The sequence below is a fragment of the Plutella xylostella genome, chromosome 4, assembly GCF_932276165.1.
Source record: "Plutella xylostella chromosome 4, ilPluXylo3.1, whole genome shotgun sequence".
In the NCBI taxonomy this organism is placed as follows: domain Eukaryota; kingdom Metazoa; phylum Arthropoda; class Insecta; order Lepidoptera; family Plutellidae; genus Plutella; species Plutella xylostella.
The window spans coordinates 680,156-695,972 of record NC_063984.1 but is presented as its reverse complement, the minus strand read 5'-3'; the positions used below and the strand labels follow the sequence as shown (position 1 = coordinate 695,972).

The following is a 15,817-nucleotide window of genomic DNA, read 5'->3' as shown; positions in this document are numbered from 1 at the left end:
CGCATTCTAGTTTGAACCGGTTTGAAACGCGTTGCAGAACATCAGAAACTCGTGTCGGTTTTCATTTTGGAGACTTCTGTCTGGTCTCAAAATCGGAATGATTGTGACTAATTTCATCATCATATAGGCTGCGGCGTGTGTGGAAAACGTTTATAACTGGTTTCAAACCTATAATTTCAAAAGGGTTTTGTTGCAGTTGCGTTTCACCATGTCATTCTGTGCTGGGCCCACTGAGGAAAAAAAACACTATGGCTGGGCCTACGAGTTCGCTCTTAGCGATAAGGCCGCCTTGTACAGTCAACCATGGCAGAAAATTACCTAGACCTCAATCGCAAACAGCTAGATACATATTATAGGTTTAGATAAGATATAGATAGGTAACTATAAACAACAATCAACATTCACAAAGTGTCATTTATTTTAAAATTGGATGAAAAATTCAAAACAGGTTACTAAAACAATAATACAAAATGGCATCCAAAAGTAAATCGACAGCAATTTATATATAATTTCAAACAACAACAATTTGGTCACACTTGGTCCGTGGGCCACTTGGTCCATGGGTCGCCGTGGTCCATGGGTCTGTGTGGTCCAGAGGTCTACCGCGAGTCGCTGCCGGTCCCGAGGTGGTCCTGCGAGCGCATGAGCGGCGTCGATGACAGACGCAGGCGACCGATGTTCACCTGAAACAAGTGAATCCAATCAATAATCGTATAAACTGTACACGTCAGAATCTCTGGCTGTTATGATAATTTACTGATGGGGGATTAGAGTCTTGCTTAAATTATTGGTATCGGATCTAGACCGAGTTTTTGTTGTTCGTGTCGTATGCACCGATACAAGGAATTTAAAATGACCATGCAGGGTTTCTCTTGCTTGATGAATCACCAAGTTTCATATATCTTCCATGTTATCGATACGTGTAATGCAACGACATAAAGTCCAGTTGTGGCAAGCGCATCCGGCTTTGAAGCTAGATTATATCGTCAAGCAAGAGGTCTTCCTCATGTATTACCTGTGAGCCGGTGACCTCGGCGAAGGGGTGCTGCACGGCGCGGCGCCGCAGCCGCGGGCGCTCCGTGGCGATCTCCCGCATCTGCGTCTGAGGCGCCTGCGTCTGGGTATCCGCCAGCGGCGCCGCGAACTGCATCACCGACTTATTGTCCGTCCCGAGCATCACCACCATCTCTCCGCCTTTTTTCTTCTTTCCCTTCTCTTCCTTCCCTTTCTCGCCCTTTTTCCCTTTCTCGCCCTTCTTCATCGCCTTCGCCTTCTCTTTCTCCTTCTCGAGTTTAAGTTTCTCCTTGTCAGTAAGGTCCTCTTCTACCATCTCCGGGAAGGGCACGAACTCCATCTGTGAGATGGTGCAGTTGCACGTCTTCTTCGACACGAATATGCACTTGAACTTGTCGTAGTAGCGTTTTAATCTGTTGCGGAGACATAAGGTTCAGTAAAGGTTTTTCAAAGATAAATATTTTATACTTACTTAAAGTTGTTGAATAAGACAATATACCTATAATTTTTTTCAGTCAAACGGTATCCTTATTCAAAATATAATGCATGTTATGAGATAAGTAGGTACTTAAGTAATTTTAAGCCCCTCTGGTTGCTGCGCCCTTACAGGGTGTCACATTTGTAACTAATGAACTCATTACCACCTAATTCCACAATGTGACTTGCAATAAATGAATTTGAATTTGAATTTGAATTTATCAATATTTGGTAAGAACTTACATGCAAGCGAAAGCGCCACAGCGACAATGTTCCGGGCTGAAAATTAAGATGAATAATGATATTTAGCATATGGTTCACAGGTTAACAATATTAATAATAACAAACTATGATTATTATTATTATTATTATAAATAAAATTATTAAATAAAAACTGCTTACCATTTCTTGTATCTGAAAGTAAATGAAATTGAATGATTAGATATTTTATATAAAAGGCAAACATAAACATGATAGTTATAACTTATTTAATAAAATAATACTTACTTGATGAGCCGGTTCCTGTAATAAACAGAACAAAATATATTAGTAAATACAGTTATTATTAATTATTATATATTATACGAATCAATGGGAATGCTGTTCTTTTTCTTACCCAAACTCATCAATTTCTGTAACAAAACAAAAATATATTGAATAGAGTTTCAACAACCGGATAGGTACACCAATACATCATAGCTCTTATTACGTATGAAAATTTAACTGTCTTACCTCCAGGAATATGACAGGGACATTTATTTTTCTTTCTCTGAAATCAATAACATGGCATTAGAACTTAACCTCTCTGGCACCCAAACTCAAAGTCACTTTAGTTTCTTCTATGCTTACCCCTGGCGCGGGTCTGCCGGCGGCGCCCGTGCCGCACACGCAGGGCCCGTCCTCCGAGACCTCGCGCTTGGAGCCCGGCACCGGCCGGAAGTACCCCAGCGCGTTGCTCGCCGGCTTCTTCTGCTCGAGCTGCTGCTTCTTCAGCGCCTCCGCCGCCGCCTTCTCGTCCGCGCGCGCGCTCGCCCGCTCCTTCCGGTCCCCGCCCGTGCCAGACCCTCTCCCAGAAGGCTTCTTCCCTTTACCCTTCTTCTTGCCCTTCTTGCCGTCCTTCCCGCCGTGCTTCTTGTAAGTGGCGTCGCCCCACGGCACCTTCTTCTTCTTCTCTACCCGCGGCGGCTCCGGGACCAGACGCTTGATGGCGGCGTTCATCTCCTTCTCTATAGCTTCCTGTTGCTCTTTCATGGCTGTCTTGAACGTTTCGTACTCCTTCTCTTGTTTTTCTTTCAACTTTTTCTCCTCGTCCTTCTTTTCCATCTGGATCTGTTCTGATTTCAGCTTCTGAACCCTCAACAGATGTCCGGGATGTGCTTCGGCCAGATCCGCTTCTGCTTTCTTTAATTCATCCTTTTCTTTTTCTAAATATTTGGTATTTAGCGCACTTATAGCCCTCTCGTGTCTTTTCTTCATAGCCCTCTCTGATTTCTCTCTAGCCTCATGTTCTTTTTCCAGCTTTTCAATGAATGTTTTAGCCACTTCTTCACGCGCTTTCTGTCTCAGTGCCTCCTCCTCCGCTTGTGTTAGTTTCTTCTTTCCTTTCTTTTCCTCCGGTAGTTTCGTAGTTATGACTATTGGCGCATCGGGTTCAGCTTTTTTCTTTATCTCCTCCTTTTTCTTTTCTTCCTCTTTTTCTTCAGGTTTCTTAGTTTCTTTTGGTTTCTCTTCATCATCGGTTTTTTTTGTCTCTTTTTCAGTTTTGGTATCTCCAGGTTCAGCAATTTGTTTTAATTCTTTTTGAATTTTTTGTAATTCTAGCTCTGCTTCAGTTGGTTCTCTGGGTGGCGGCACGTACCCGGCCGGCGGGACGGGTCCGCCGGGGAGGGCCGCGCCCGCAGGTGCCTCGGCAGTACCTTCTTCTTCTTCCTTCTCCGCACCCTTCTCCGCACCCTTCTCCGCACCCTCACCACCAGGTGCTGGCGCGGTGGGAGCAGCACCGGGAGCGGCGGGGGCGGCGCCGGGGGCCGCGGGCGCGCCTGGCTTCGCTGGTGCTGCTCCTGGGGCTGGCGGCGCCCCCGGAGCAGCTGGAGCCCCCGGGGCTGCGGGGCCGCCCACTCCAGTCTCCTGACTTGGCGTGCCTCCAGGGGCCTTCGCGGCAGGTGGCGCCCCCGGTACGCCGGGGGCTGCGGGTGCACCTGGCACTGGGGGTTTGGCACCAGGAGCCGGTGGGGCCCCAGGGCCTGGTGGAGCCCCAGGGGCAGGTGGAGCCCCAGGGGCAGGTGGAGCCCCAGGGGCAGGTGGTGCACCAGGAGGTGGTGGAGCCCCAGGGGCAGCGGGGGCACCGGGGACAGGCGCAGCGCCCGGAGCCGGCGGGGCTCCGGGGGCGGCCGGCGCCGGGGCAGCTGGCGCGGGGACAGCGAATGGAGACGGGGGAGGAGGCTTGGGGCCCGGCGGCGCCCCCGGGGCGGTCGCGGCCATCGGGGACGGAGGGGGCGGCGTCGGCGGCGGCGGTTTCCCTCCGCCGAGCATGGCCCCGAGCAGCCCACCGGCGCCGGGCTCGGGGGCTGGCGGTGGAGGCGCCGGCGCCGGGGCTGCAGGAGGCGCGCCCGGCGGCGGCGCCCCCGGAGCACCCGGAGCTCCTGGGGCGCCGGGGGCGGCGGGGGCGCCGGGGGCGGCGGGGGTTGCGGCTGCATCCGGAGCTCCTGGAGCACCCATTGTACTCTTTCCTTTCTTTCCTTTCGGCGGCGGCGCTGCGGCTTCAGGCGCGCCGGGCACGGGCGGGGCTCCTGGTGCTCCTGGTGCTCCTGGTGCTCCTGGTGCTCCTGGTGCTCCCGGCACGCCAGGTGCTGGTGGAGCTCCGGGGACAGCAGGTGGCGCGCCCGGGGCCCCCGGCGGTGCGGGAGCTCCTGGGGGCGGCGGGGCGCCGGGAGCTCCAGGCGGGGGCGGGGCTCCTGGAACTGCTGGTGGTGGAGGAGCTCCAGGGGGGCCCGGCGGCGCGGGGGCTCCCGGCGCGCCCGGCGGCCCCGGGGCGGGCGGCACCCCGGGCGCGCCGGGAGGGCCGCCCGGGGCAACCGGAGCACCGGGCACCGGAGGTGCTCCCGGGAGGCCGGGCATCCCTGCCGGGGGTCCCGGTGCTCCCGGTTTAGGAGGCACTGCCGGCGCTCCCGGGGCACCCGGTGCAGGCGGCGCGCCGGGGGCTCCCGGGGCCGTGGTGGGCTCCATGCCGGGCAACAGGGCAGCTCCGGGTGCGCCGGGGGGCGGCGGCGCACCAGGTACTCCTGGAGCTCCTGGCGCGGGGGGAGCCCCGGGGGCGCCGGGTGCTCCTGGTGCTCCTGGTGCTCCCGGCACGCCAGGCCCTGGTGGAGCTCCCGGCGCGCCAGGTACCCCGGGGGCCCCGGGCGCGGGAGCCCCGGGTGCACCGGGGACGGGGGCCGCCCCGGGCACGCCGGGCGCGGCGCCGGCGGCGGGTGGCGGGGCGGCGCCCACAGTGGACTGGGGCCCGGGGCCGCGCGGGCCTCCCATCCCCACCTTCATGCTGCCCATCATCTTGCCGCTGCCTTTGCGCGGGGCCCCCGGGGCGGCGGCGGCGCCGGGCGCGGCGGCCAGCGCGGGGTCGACGGGCAGGCCGGTGGCCTCGCTGGCCTCGGCGGCCGTGGGTGGTGGCGCGGGCCGGTCCACCACCAGGTTCAGGTCCTTGTACCCCGGCTCGCCCGGCAGCGGCGCCCACTTGATCTTGGTGCCGGGCCTCACTTCCGGTTCCTCCTTCTTGGCCTTCTCCTTGTTCCTCCTCTGCTCCTCATACTTTGCCTTCTCCGACTTCTCGTCCTTGGTTTCCTTCTTCTTTTCCTTCGGCTTCTCTTCTTTCTTTTCCTCCTTTTTCTCTTCTTTCTTTTCATCTTCTTTTTCGCCTTCTTTCTTAGCTTTCCTCTCCTTTTCCCTTTCTTTTTCTCTCTCAGTCACATCCTTGGCATTACTTTTCTTGGTTTCCATAGCTTCTTCTTTCCTCTTTGCAGCTCTATCTTTAACTTTGGCTAAATCAGCTTCAGCTTTTTTCTTCATGTTCCATGCTTCTCGTTCGGCGTCAGATGTGAATGAGCTTTCATCAGGTTCAACGTCTACTTGATCCATAAGTTCTTTCATTTCTTTAGCGACCGCCGCATTCACTATCCTTTCTATTTCGGCGTTTTCTCGTTCCTCTTTTTCTTTTGCTAACTCCTTAGGGCTTTTGATTTTCACGTTCACGATAGCGTCTTTGATAGCGTCTCTGTAAATTGATAATGAGCATAAGTTTACTTGTGTAGAATTTATATTTATTGTTATTCATTTATTGATTTTGTATTTGCAATACGTACTCATCTTTCTGTTTTAGAGCCTTCTTGTAGAATGGATGGCAGCCTGACAAACAGTATTCAGGAGGAACCCATTTGCCTGTTGAATTTAAAATAATTTATTTTCGCACGTGGAAATGATTGAAAACAGTAACTACTACTATAATAATTTTTACAATATGGAAAAATTGCTTGTTTTTCTGACCTGGGTTGTTCAAGTCATCCAATAATCACACTGCTGGATTTGTGTGACTATCAACTTCTCCTTTACGCCCTGGACAATCTGACTTGACTTGATCAGTCGGTCAAGTCTTTACATAAGTGGCATATCCTAGTAAGAAGAAAACTATAACAACCAACCAGAGCAGTCCTTAGTAATTCTGTTCCAGCTACTCTCTGAACCCTATAATCTTCGATTCCCTACCAGATGAAGCGTCTAACGCTACGCTCCAAGCCTTGCCTGCAATGAACTGCCCCTCGATCATGCGCTCGCGCCGCAGCGTCTCCAGCACCCGCAGCGGCAGCGTGTTGGCGGGCTGGTGGATGCGCACGTGCCAGCCGGCGCAGCCCAGCCAGTTGAAGCACTTCGTCAGAGAGGCCCACACGTCGCACTTCGCTGCGAATGCAATGAGACTGGTGGTCAGAAGTGGGACGGTGAGGTGGTATTAAAACAATAGTCTGCTGTTTCCAGTAACCAATCGAATGCAAAAGAGGACCTTTGCATTTAATTTTACACAACTGGATCCGGTCCGAGACTCGCAAAACTTTCGCACCCTTATTCCAATATCGTCACTATACTTTACTACTCGTACACTATACAAGTATACACTACTATACACCATTTGATAGAAAATTTACGAGTTAGTTCAGCGTTCAATCCAAACTGTCACTATACCAAAATTTAAAAAAATATATACAGTGACGGTATTGGAAAAGGGTACGATTTTACTTGAATCATACTGAAGTGCACTCACCACAGCTGTTGTAGGGGATGGTGTGCGTGTCCATCAGCTTGTTGCCCATGCACATGCAGTAGTCGTAGGGGCAGGCGCAGGTCTTGCCCGCCGGCACCCTGCTCCACGACAGCTCCACCGCCTCCGACAGGGGCGAGATCCCCGCCTGAACACAACGTCCAATCAACACAACGCTTCAGAATGATGTGGTAAGTCATTTGTAGCCTAAATAGGAACTCAAACTCACCATTGGCCCTTGGTATCCCTTCGATGCTTTAGCTCCTTTCCGTATCTGCCTCTCGAGTTTGACGAGCGCCGTGTTCCGTGCCTGCGTGGTGCTGACTCCCACGATCTTCTCGTAGTGTCGGTTGATCCACTCCATCTCGTCGTTGGCGCGGCGCGCGCGGTTGAACATGGGCCCGAACCCGTCGTCGAACCCGCGCCCCGTGTCGTCGGCCGGCGGCGCCGTCACCAGACCACCGGGGGACTTCTTCTTTTTCCCCCCGATTTTTGATTTCATTTTAGATTTCGCTCGAGACTTTTGTTTAGACTTAACCTTTGATTTCATCCTGGACTTCTGCCTGGATTTCTGTCTGGACTTCTGTCTAGATTTTGTCCTGGATTTGGTTTTGGACTTAACCTTCGACTTTCCTTTAGCACTGGGAGCGCCGGGTGTGGCTGGCGCCGGGGCCCCCGGCACTGGGGCTCCCGGTGCTGGAGCAGCGCCGGCGGCGGGGGCGGGGGCGGCGCCAGCAGCGGGGGCGGCGCCAGCAGCGGGTGCGGCGCCGGCAGCGGGGGCGGCCCCGGCAGCGGGGGCGGGGGCAGCGCCGGCAGCGGGGGCGGCCGCGGGAGCCGCCGGGGCGGCTGGTGCTGCCGGAGCCCCACCGGCGGCGGGCGCGGCTGGAGCATCAGCTGCAGGCGCCGCTGGTGCAGGATCTTCCCTATATTTTACTCTTTCTCTCGCTCTCTCTTTGTCCGTCGTCTCTAGACTTGAGTTGTCATATCGGAAGAACCTGCCCACGCTCTCCCGGATGCCGCGTCTCCGGCGCCCCGGCTTCAGCTGCCGGCGGCCGCTGTCGATCGCCCTCAGGTCAGACTCTATGTTGGAGCTGTCCTGTTCCGCAGACCACAGATTCATGTCCGTGCTCAATTCGTCAGTCGACGATTTGTGTTTCTTTTTCTTCTTTACATTGCGTTTTTCTTTTCCAGTGAGTACGGTGGTCTCGATGTCGTCGTACATCATCTTGAACTCCGCCCCGGCGTGGTCGGCGCGGCGGGTGAAGGGGTTGTCGCGGTAGCGCGACAGGATGCTTCTCTTGTTGGTAGTCTGTTGGAGCTGCGCGTCGCCGTACGCATGCTCGATGGAGCTGGTGTTGGACCACTCGCTACTGCCGCGGTTCATGATGGAGCGGATGAGTCCGCCCGCGCCCCCCGCGCGCCCCGGCCCCCGCGCCCCGCGCCCCTCGCTGCGCCCGCCCCCGCCCGTGTGACTTACGGGACACTGCTTGACACTCACATCCATATTCTGAATGTCAATCTTTGACCTTATACGGGTTACATGGTATATCGGTGCCCGTACTGATTTTTTCCTACATTTTCGCCTAAAAAGCTCTTTCGATAGCTTTTTTGACCGAAAATAAGTAAGCGTTTCCCGTACTCGGTATTCCGAAGTATTGCGGAAATACTTTTGTGAATTACTTTTTGGATTGTTTCCATGCTGATCAGTTGTCCCGCCATTTGGTTGATATTGAAATCCCTGAAAATATTTTTTGTTAGGATATGCAGACTTACAACGATCTACATACGTAAAGTGCAGGTACACGCTTTTAGAAATCTAACTTACACCAAGTTCACTCAAAGGCTTGCGTTCATGTAGCTTTTCCTTCATCAATATTTTAAATGTAGAAACAATATCTGGTACTTTTGGGTCTCCATCTAATGCTGCAATATAAAAAACCGTCATTTCGTTATTACCTAATTAAATAACTTTACTAGGTACTTACATGAGTAATTTATTATTATTATTTATTATTTAATCCTTTATTGCACAAATATAAAAATAAGTGTACAAAGGGTGGACTTAATGCTACAAGCATTTTCTACCAGTCAACCCACAGGAGGTGCAAGAAAATTTTATTATAAGGTGTGCAAAAAGAAAACAACACTATTACTACAAAATTAAAACAGTAATTTAAGCTTACATAGAGAATCGGGTTCCCTATATCTACCCGTACCGGTAACCTGATTATGGGAAAGCGCTCACTCACGGAGCATTTCCCGGATTTTTAAATGTCATGAGCGCTTTCGCATAATCAGGTCACCGGTACAGGTAGATACAAGGAACGCAAGTAGAAAGGTAGTAAGCAACCTAAGTAAGTATAGAACTTACTTTTGGATTTGCAAGGCAATACTCTCTTTTTCAGCACATCATTCAGGTGTAATGTCTCTGAAAACTCCGCCAACGAGGTTACACAACTCCAATACGGTCTTAGACGTTCTTTTTCCTGTTCAAAGTAATTAAGACAATAATATTTATTATAGTCACAGTTGGAAGAAACTTTTTTCCTACAGAAGCCTCTTTAATTAATAGTTATGTAGCTATAGGTGGTCATATCTCTCTTGCTGTAAGTATACAATAATAAGTCCACAATCGTGTTTCTCGCAACTCGCAAACCACACTTGTAGTACAATATACCTACAATCATACAAACATGCAGTTACCTTTTCAAAATATTCCAATGAACCATCATTCACAACGAAGAGTAAACAGAACGCTGCCGTTACAAGGAAGTAAATGGCGACGTTAATAACACTTGTAGCGAGACAGTTTGTGAATATACCGTCTAAGAGCTGACAAGTTTCACTGCAGCATACTACACTCAGCAGTGTTAGCATGGCAATGGATAGGGTGGTGGTGCCCAGGGAGGGTCCTTCCACCTTCGCATGGTGCTTGGAGACCAGCTCATCATGGTAGAGTGACCCTCGGCGCTGACAGAAGACGTCCAAACATGGCCGACCCAGCCCGGTCTGAGGTAACATTGGTTCTCAAGTTTATGTCACCATTTAAGTAGATTTAAATGTTTTACCGTATGCCAAAATTAAACAAACGATGAATCAGGCACTAAAAATTAATTTAAAATATTGAGACCGAAAAATTTCCTGTTTTGGATTATTTATCTGTCAATAGTCAGACATTTTATTCATATTTATTCTTTATTTTGGCACTTTATTCTTAAAAACTGTCCATGGTCGTAAAGAACCTTCATGATATCATAAAGCAGAGACATCTGGGATACAGCCATCATTTCCAAGGTACAAGAAAGCGGTAAAGAATGTTTCTGTCAAGAAAGTCACAAAAAGTAATAAAGACAAAACGCCAAAAAATTACCTAAAAATAATAAATAAACTTTAAAAATTTCAGATTGCTTCAGATAGGAGCTTTACCGCGTAAAATACGATGTTACTAAATAAGGTAGAATCCTGTACTCCGGTCTTCTAATTCGAGGTAAAATTATAATGTGACTTCAATCATTCATATCATCATCATTCAAAACCCAGGCATTCATTATTAAGGTATTCTAAATAATGTACCTAGCTTAGGTACCTAGGTACCATCTGAACCTGTGTATTCTTTCACCGAACTCGCAATAAAAAAATATAAGAGATAAATAACTTTTTTGTTCTTTCAGTGTTGATTGAGTGGCTCCTGTATTTCCCAAGAATTTAATAGCAGTCCAACCGAGCAGTACTGAATGTTATGAAAACATGACTGGAGGGCTCAGGCAACCCCGGCATAAATATGACGAGAGGAGAGAACAGGTAAAGATTTAGGATACAGTTGCAACAAGTACTAGTAGAATAAAGTGTGTGTGAAATTCACTAAGTACTTATAGAAATTAATAATATCGCTGATCTTTTCTGTCCCAGTATTACGACTCGTACGATGAGTCGGACTCTCCGCCGTCATACCGCGGCGGCGGCTACAGCAGCGGCGGCGGGCACGGCGGGGGGCGCGGGGGCGGGGGGCGGCGCGACACCGCCATCCGCAGCATCCTGGACGTGCAGTACGCGGCGGCGGTGACGTCCCGCTCCGGCGACTCCGACTCGGCGCAGTACGTGTCGAGCTCCGACAGCGCGCCGCGCCGCCCCTCCGTGCTGCTGCAGGTCATCGACGGCGCGCCCTCCGACCCCCTCGCCGCGCTGCGCCGCCGCGCCGCGCCCGCTCACAGCTACGTTGAAGAAACACACGAGTCCATCAGAAACTACATCGGAGGACCCAAAATGTGGGACAAAATAAAGAAGACCACCAAAATTTCATGCAAGACCACATTCGGCGCCATAAAAAAAATGCAAACCGCCATCTCGAAAGACATACAAAAACGGAAAAATAAGCCGAAAAAACTCCCCGTCGTGCTGGTGCAGGCGCTACACACGCAGGAGAAGAAACAGAAAAAAAGTAAGACCAAAACAAAAACTATGTCAGCCTCATCTGCCGCCGGCGTGCAGAGCGAGTTGCTGAACGTGGTAGACCTGGTGCCGTCGGAGCGGCGCGGCGGGCCGGCGCGCGCCGAGCGCTTCTACATCCGCCGGCCCGGTCGCCGCCTGCAGCTGTACTACGCCGAGCCCTCGGAGCGCGACCTGCGCAGCAGCGTGCTGCAGATCGACGGCATGGACGACCGCGCGCGCCTCAAGCGGCTCCGGCAGGTGCGCAAGAAGGCGAAGCGGCTGCACAAGGACCCTGACCCGAAGCCGCCTAAGGGCGCGAAGGGCGACCCGAAGGCGGACCCGCAGGCGCCGGTCCCGCGCCGCGGCACTAAAGACACCGACGAGGTCCTCGGCGTGGACAAGTCCCCGTACCCGGGCACGGTGGCCAACAATCCCGAGGCGCACGTGGAGTGGATCCGCCGCCACTACGAGCGGCTCATCGGCACCTTCCCCGTGTCCGGCAAGTCCAAGGCCATGGCCGTTATCGACACGCGCTCCAAGAAGTTCAACATGGCGCGCATGTGGTACCGCGGACAAGGGGTACGCAATTACATACATTATGTCACTACTCACTGTATCAGTATCATCATCACTACTTGCTGGAGATAGTGAGTCTACTAACTAACAATATATGACAAGGACTGCTACAACCACAAAACAAATGTATTTGCTTTGTGGCCACAACAAGTCAGGATGTCGTAATGAACTCCGATAAGATTAAGTCCCAGGAGCTGCTCCCTGCTCTTCCGTTCTTTCATCTATTGGTGACTCACGTAGATCTACAAGCAACATATTATAAACTTAAGAAGATACTCGATCATCCAATACGCAAGGTATCAACTAGACTCGTTTTACCCCAAGTTTTCAAACCTAACCATCTCCTACCTAAATTCCAGGCGGGTCTGAAGGGCACCCGCGCCATCGAGATGAGCCTGGCGATGCCGGCGGGCACCGTGTGCTCCTGCCCGGTCACCTACTGCGAGTGCTACGGGAACACGCTCAAGCAGACCGACTCCGCGCATTATGAGCCACCCCTAGGTAACATTTGCAGTTTTAATACCGATAGGTTATGATTATTGCTTCTGGGGTGCCTGTAAGGAGTCACCTCGAGTGATATAAAGTGGACCCAGGATGGACAGACGCTGACTGACATCTATTCTGACAAACTACCTAATCTTATCACCACGGAGACGAACCCTAATTGAGCTATAGTGTTTGCCACCGACTTTGGATATTCGAAGAAGGAGATTATTGTTACCCCTACTTCGTAAAGTTAGGTCAGTAATTATAACTTATTTAATTATATATTTCAGAGCGTTACGATCTCCGAGAGTTCATAGTGAAGGCGGCCGGGTACCTGTACCTCGGTACTCTGGTGTCCATAATCCTCGGTAGACGTATGGGCAAGTTTGAGAACACGTTCGCTGGTAACTTCATGAAGTACATGGACGCGATCCGACACGGGATGTCGCGGTTACCTCGTGAGTACTCATTCTGTGATACTTATGGTTTTTTTAGTGAGGCATGGTGCAATAGTTGATTCTCCGAGTGACTTGTCCCCTGCGCCTTATAGGTATACCTACTTCCGGCTCACCGTGGGTGGTCAGAGACTGACAACTGATCCGACTGGCTAATCCTTTACCGTGGTGACCATGAACATCCTTAAGTTTACCATGGTGACCATGTCCAGGTCTATAGTCTGTCACGACATGGTGAATACGAAAAAAGAAGTCTCTACTTACTGTCTTAATGTTTATTCCTCTTCAATACATAAAGTGTATGAGTACCTACCTAGTAAGTATAGTTAGAGCACACGCACATAGACACGTTACACAGCTATTAGACGCTCTGCTCTCCCTCAGCTGGTCCGGAGGGCGTGGCGGTGATCCCCACGTACTGCGACTCCGAGTGCTTCCCCTTCTACAAGCTGGAGGCGCCGGAGGGCGTCGACGCGGACTTGTGAGTACCCCACACCATAGCACCCAGGGTTTTTGCTCCCTGCGGCAAAATATACAACCCTACACTAAACAAATGCCTGTACGATACAAACTGCAAACTATTTGAAATAAAACATTGCTATGCAAACTTAGCTAAGGCGCTGTCATTTTTACTCACTCGACATCATCACAATCACAGTCATGTACGGTGGCCTGCGCCTAAAAGTATACAGGCGGAGTTTTTAAAATAGCGATCCCTGATGATGAAGGGACCAGCTACATCTGTTATAAATCCAGGGACGTGTTGTGTGTGATGTGTGTAGCAGTGGTGTTTATGTGGATGTGCTTGAGCAGCATGTGAGCTTGAGATCGCTATTTTAAAATCTCCGCCTGTATACTTTTAGGCGCAGGCCACCGTACATGTACAAGTCACAACACACGAGCTTATCATAAGTTGCATTCAATATTTCACTTGTTGAATTTTATTTAACATCTTCAGATTCGTCAACAGCTGTAGATATTGTTGACGTATTATATGTTAAATAACCGCCTAACTAGTTACTTACGTTTCTGTCCTGCAGCACGGAGCAGCTGGACAACATCGTGGGCCACGCGGCCGTGGAGGTGGAGGAGCGCCGCACGCTCGAGAAGGAGATCGCCGAGTACGAGATCAGCAAGGCCAAGGCCGAGAAGGAGGCCAAACTCAAGGTCGAGAAGGACTTGAAGGAGGCCAAGAAGAAGCTCGAGGAAGAGAAGGCCAAAGCCAAAGAGGACAAGATCAAAGAGAAGAAGGAGAAGGAGCAGGCGGAGAAACAGAAGAAGGAGAAAGAGAAAGAAAAGGAGAAAGAGGTGGAGAGAGAGAGGCAGAAAGAGAAGGAGAGACTGAAGGAAGAGGAGAAGGCGATAGAGAAGGAGCTGGCGAAGGTGGAGGAGGCGAAGAAGAAGGGCCCCAAGCACGGCAAGCACGGCAAGCACGCAGCTGCGCCGACGACGGCGGCGGAGGCGTTGGCCGCGCCGCCCGCCGGCACCGCCGCCGCCGCCGACCCCGACAAGCCGCCCACCTTGACGGGAGAGATCTTCGTGGGCGCCGGCGGCGAGGTCATGGTCTCCGGCAAGCCCGCGCCCGTCGAGTCCGAGCTCTACCTGTTCTGAACACGTTCCGTTCTCGGTTAAACAAAAATATGAATTCTGAAGTCTGGTATGAAAAGCGACATTGTCATTTTGTTACACGTTTTGTTGTAAATAAACAAGCTGTGAAAAATATGTCATTTGTTATGATATCCAAATGCATCATTATGTCGTAATATCTTCATCATAGGTAGAGGGTAGTATAGGACTAGGGTAGTATAGAACTACACCCTATAGGACTAGTAAGAGTCTATAAATATGTAAGTATAAAGGTGTTCTGAATAAAAATTTCAGGTTAACTCATAGTTGTCGCACTACTCATGATTCTGGTCATCTTTGAGATTTTCAAAATAAACATTCCTAAGGATATTATTTTTCAAAAAACCATGGACGGTGGAAGTACTGTAATCGCTGTAATCACACTGTAATCAATAATCATCAAAACATAATATTCTAGTCTATGATCAAAACTCTACGGTCAAGATCGTAGTTTATTTCGTTTATTTTCTCTATGGTCAAAACGTCAAGATTTGTCAAACTTCTGGGTGAAAATATCATGAAATGAAAATATCCTGAAACAAGCCTAAAACTAACAAAACAACCCATGATCTTATTAAAATAAAATCCTTTAGAAAATCCTAAAACATCACCGATGTAGAAAACCCTCTCGGTACCTATCCAATACACATTCAGCATTTCAGTTACATCCAACAAAACATTAAATTTTATCATCATGACGCAATCAGACTCCTCGACCGACACCACATCCAGCTCCTCCTCGGACAGCAGCGACGAGGAGGACCGCTCCGACGCCGCCATCCAGTTCACCAAAGAAGAGAAATCCATTCAGAAGCCTCCTTCACCAACCCACGACATGGAGACCCAGGCGCCGCAAGTGCGCGCTATTGAAGTGGCCACGGAGAAGCCGCGGCAGAAACTGCGCGCCACGCAGCACCCCTATGCTGAGGTCACCGCGTCGCAGGCCAAGCTCGGCAAGCAGAGGCTGTCGGCGACCCCGCTCATGAAGTTCAAGGCTGGCCAGGACTGGACCAGCGATGAGGACTAACTAGTGGTCGTCGTGACGCGATGCTTGTTATGTGGTCGTGAGGATTGCTGTTCTATACCTATATACTTACAAGCTGTTGTATAATGTCGTTCACGAAATAAAATTTGTACACAACTTCTCTTATAAGTATATTATTTTATTTTAGGTAGGTATAAGCACGTAAGTACTTACTTATGTTATTCCGTTTTATTTAAACTTGTTTAAGATTTAAACACAAGCCTGTGGAAACTGGGTTGTATACTTACCGTACCTACAGTGGAATCCTTTGCCGCTGATTATGAAGGAGTCGGCATTGGCAGCGTTTAGTATGGTATTTTCCTCGGTATTTTCATTATCTGCAAGTATACTGTTGAAAGAGAGGTCATTGCTTTCATAAAAAGCGTGACTTTTCATGATTGATCTCAGAATAATCATTGAGGTTACGGC

The 15,817-nt window shown here is 50.5% G+C and overlaps 2 protein-coding genes across 3 annotated transcripts; one reads left to right on the top strand and one right to left on the bottom strand.

Moving 5' to 3' along the window:
* Nucleotides 1–396: 396 nt before the first annotated feature.
* LOC105386654 (titin) lies at nt 397–8,715 on the bottom strand. Its single transcript, XM_038121040.2, has 13 exons — nt 8,619–8,715; nt 7,023–8,531; nt 6,797–6,941; nt 6,283–6,438; nt 5,847–5,922; nt 2,341–5,758; nt 2,224–2,260; nt 2,108–2,123; nt 1,999–2,013; nt 1,894–1,905; nt 1,735–1,770; nt 1,016–1,427; nt 397–683 (listed from the first exon to the last, which is right to left on the bottom strand). Exons 1-13 carry the CDS (start codon nt 8,661–8,663, stop codon nt 600–602), a joined length of 5,961 nt encoding a protein of 1,986 aa, XP_037976968.2. The 5' UTR covers nt 8,664–8,715; the 3' UTR covers nt 397–599.
* A 1,390-nt stretch (nt 8,716–10,105) lies between these two features.
* Nucleotides 10,106–14,460, top strand: LOC105391047. 2 transcript variants are annotated; one of them, XM_048629238.1, is made up of 7 exons: nt 10,106–10,247; nt 10,465–10,594; nt 10,703–11,800; nt 12,157–12,298; nt 12,574–12,741; nt 13,123–13,219; nt 13,779–14,460. In XM_048629238.1, the coding sequence occupies exons 2-7, from the start codon at nt 10,541–10,543 to the stop codon at nt 14,347–14,349; spliced, it is 2,130 nt and encodes a 709-aa protein (XP_048485195.1). In that variant the 5' UTR covers nt 10,106–10,247; nt 10,465–10,540; the 3' UTR covers nt 14,350–14,460. The 2 variants fall into 2 exon arrangements, with proteins under 2 accessions (XP_048485195.1, XP_011560755.3); XM_011562453.3 differs by having other exon boundaries at nt 10,127–10,280.
* Nucleotides 14,461–15,817: the final 1,357 nt, after the last annotated feature.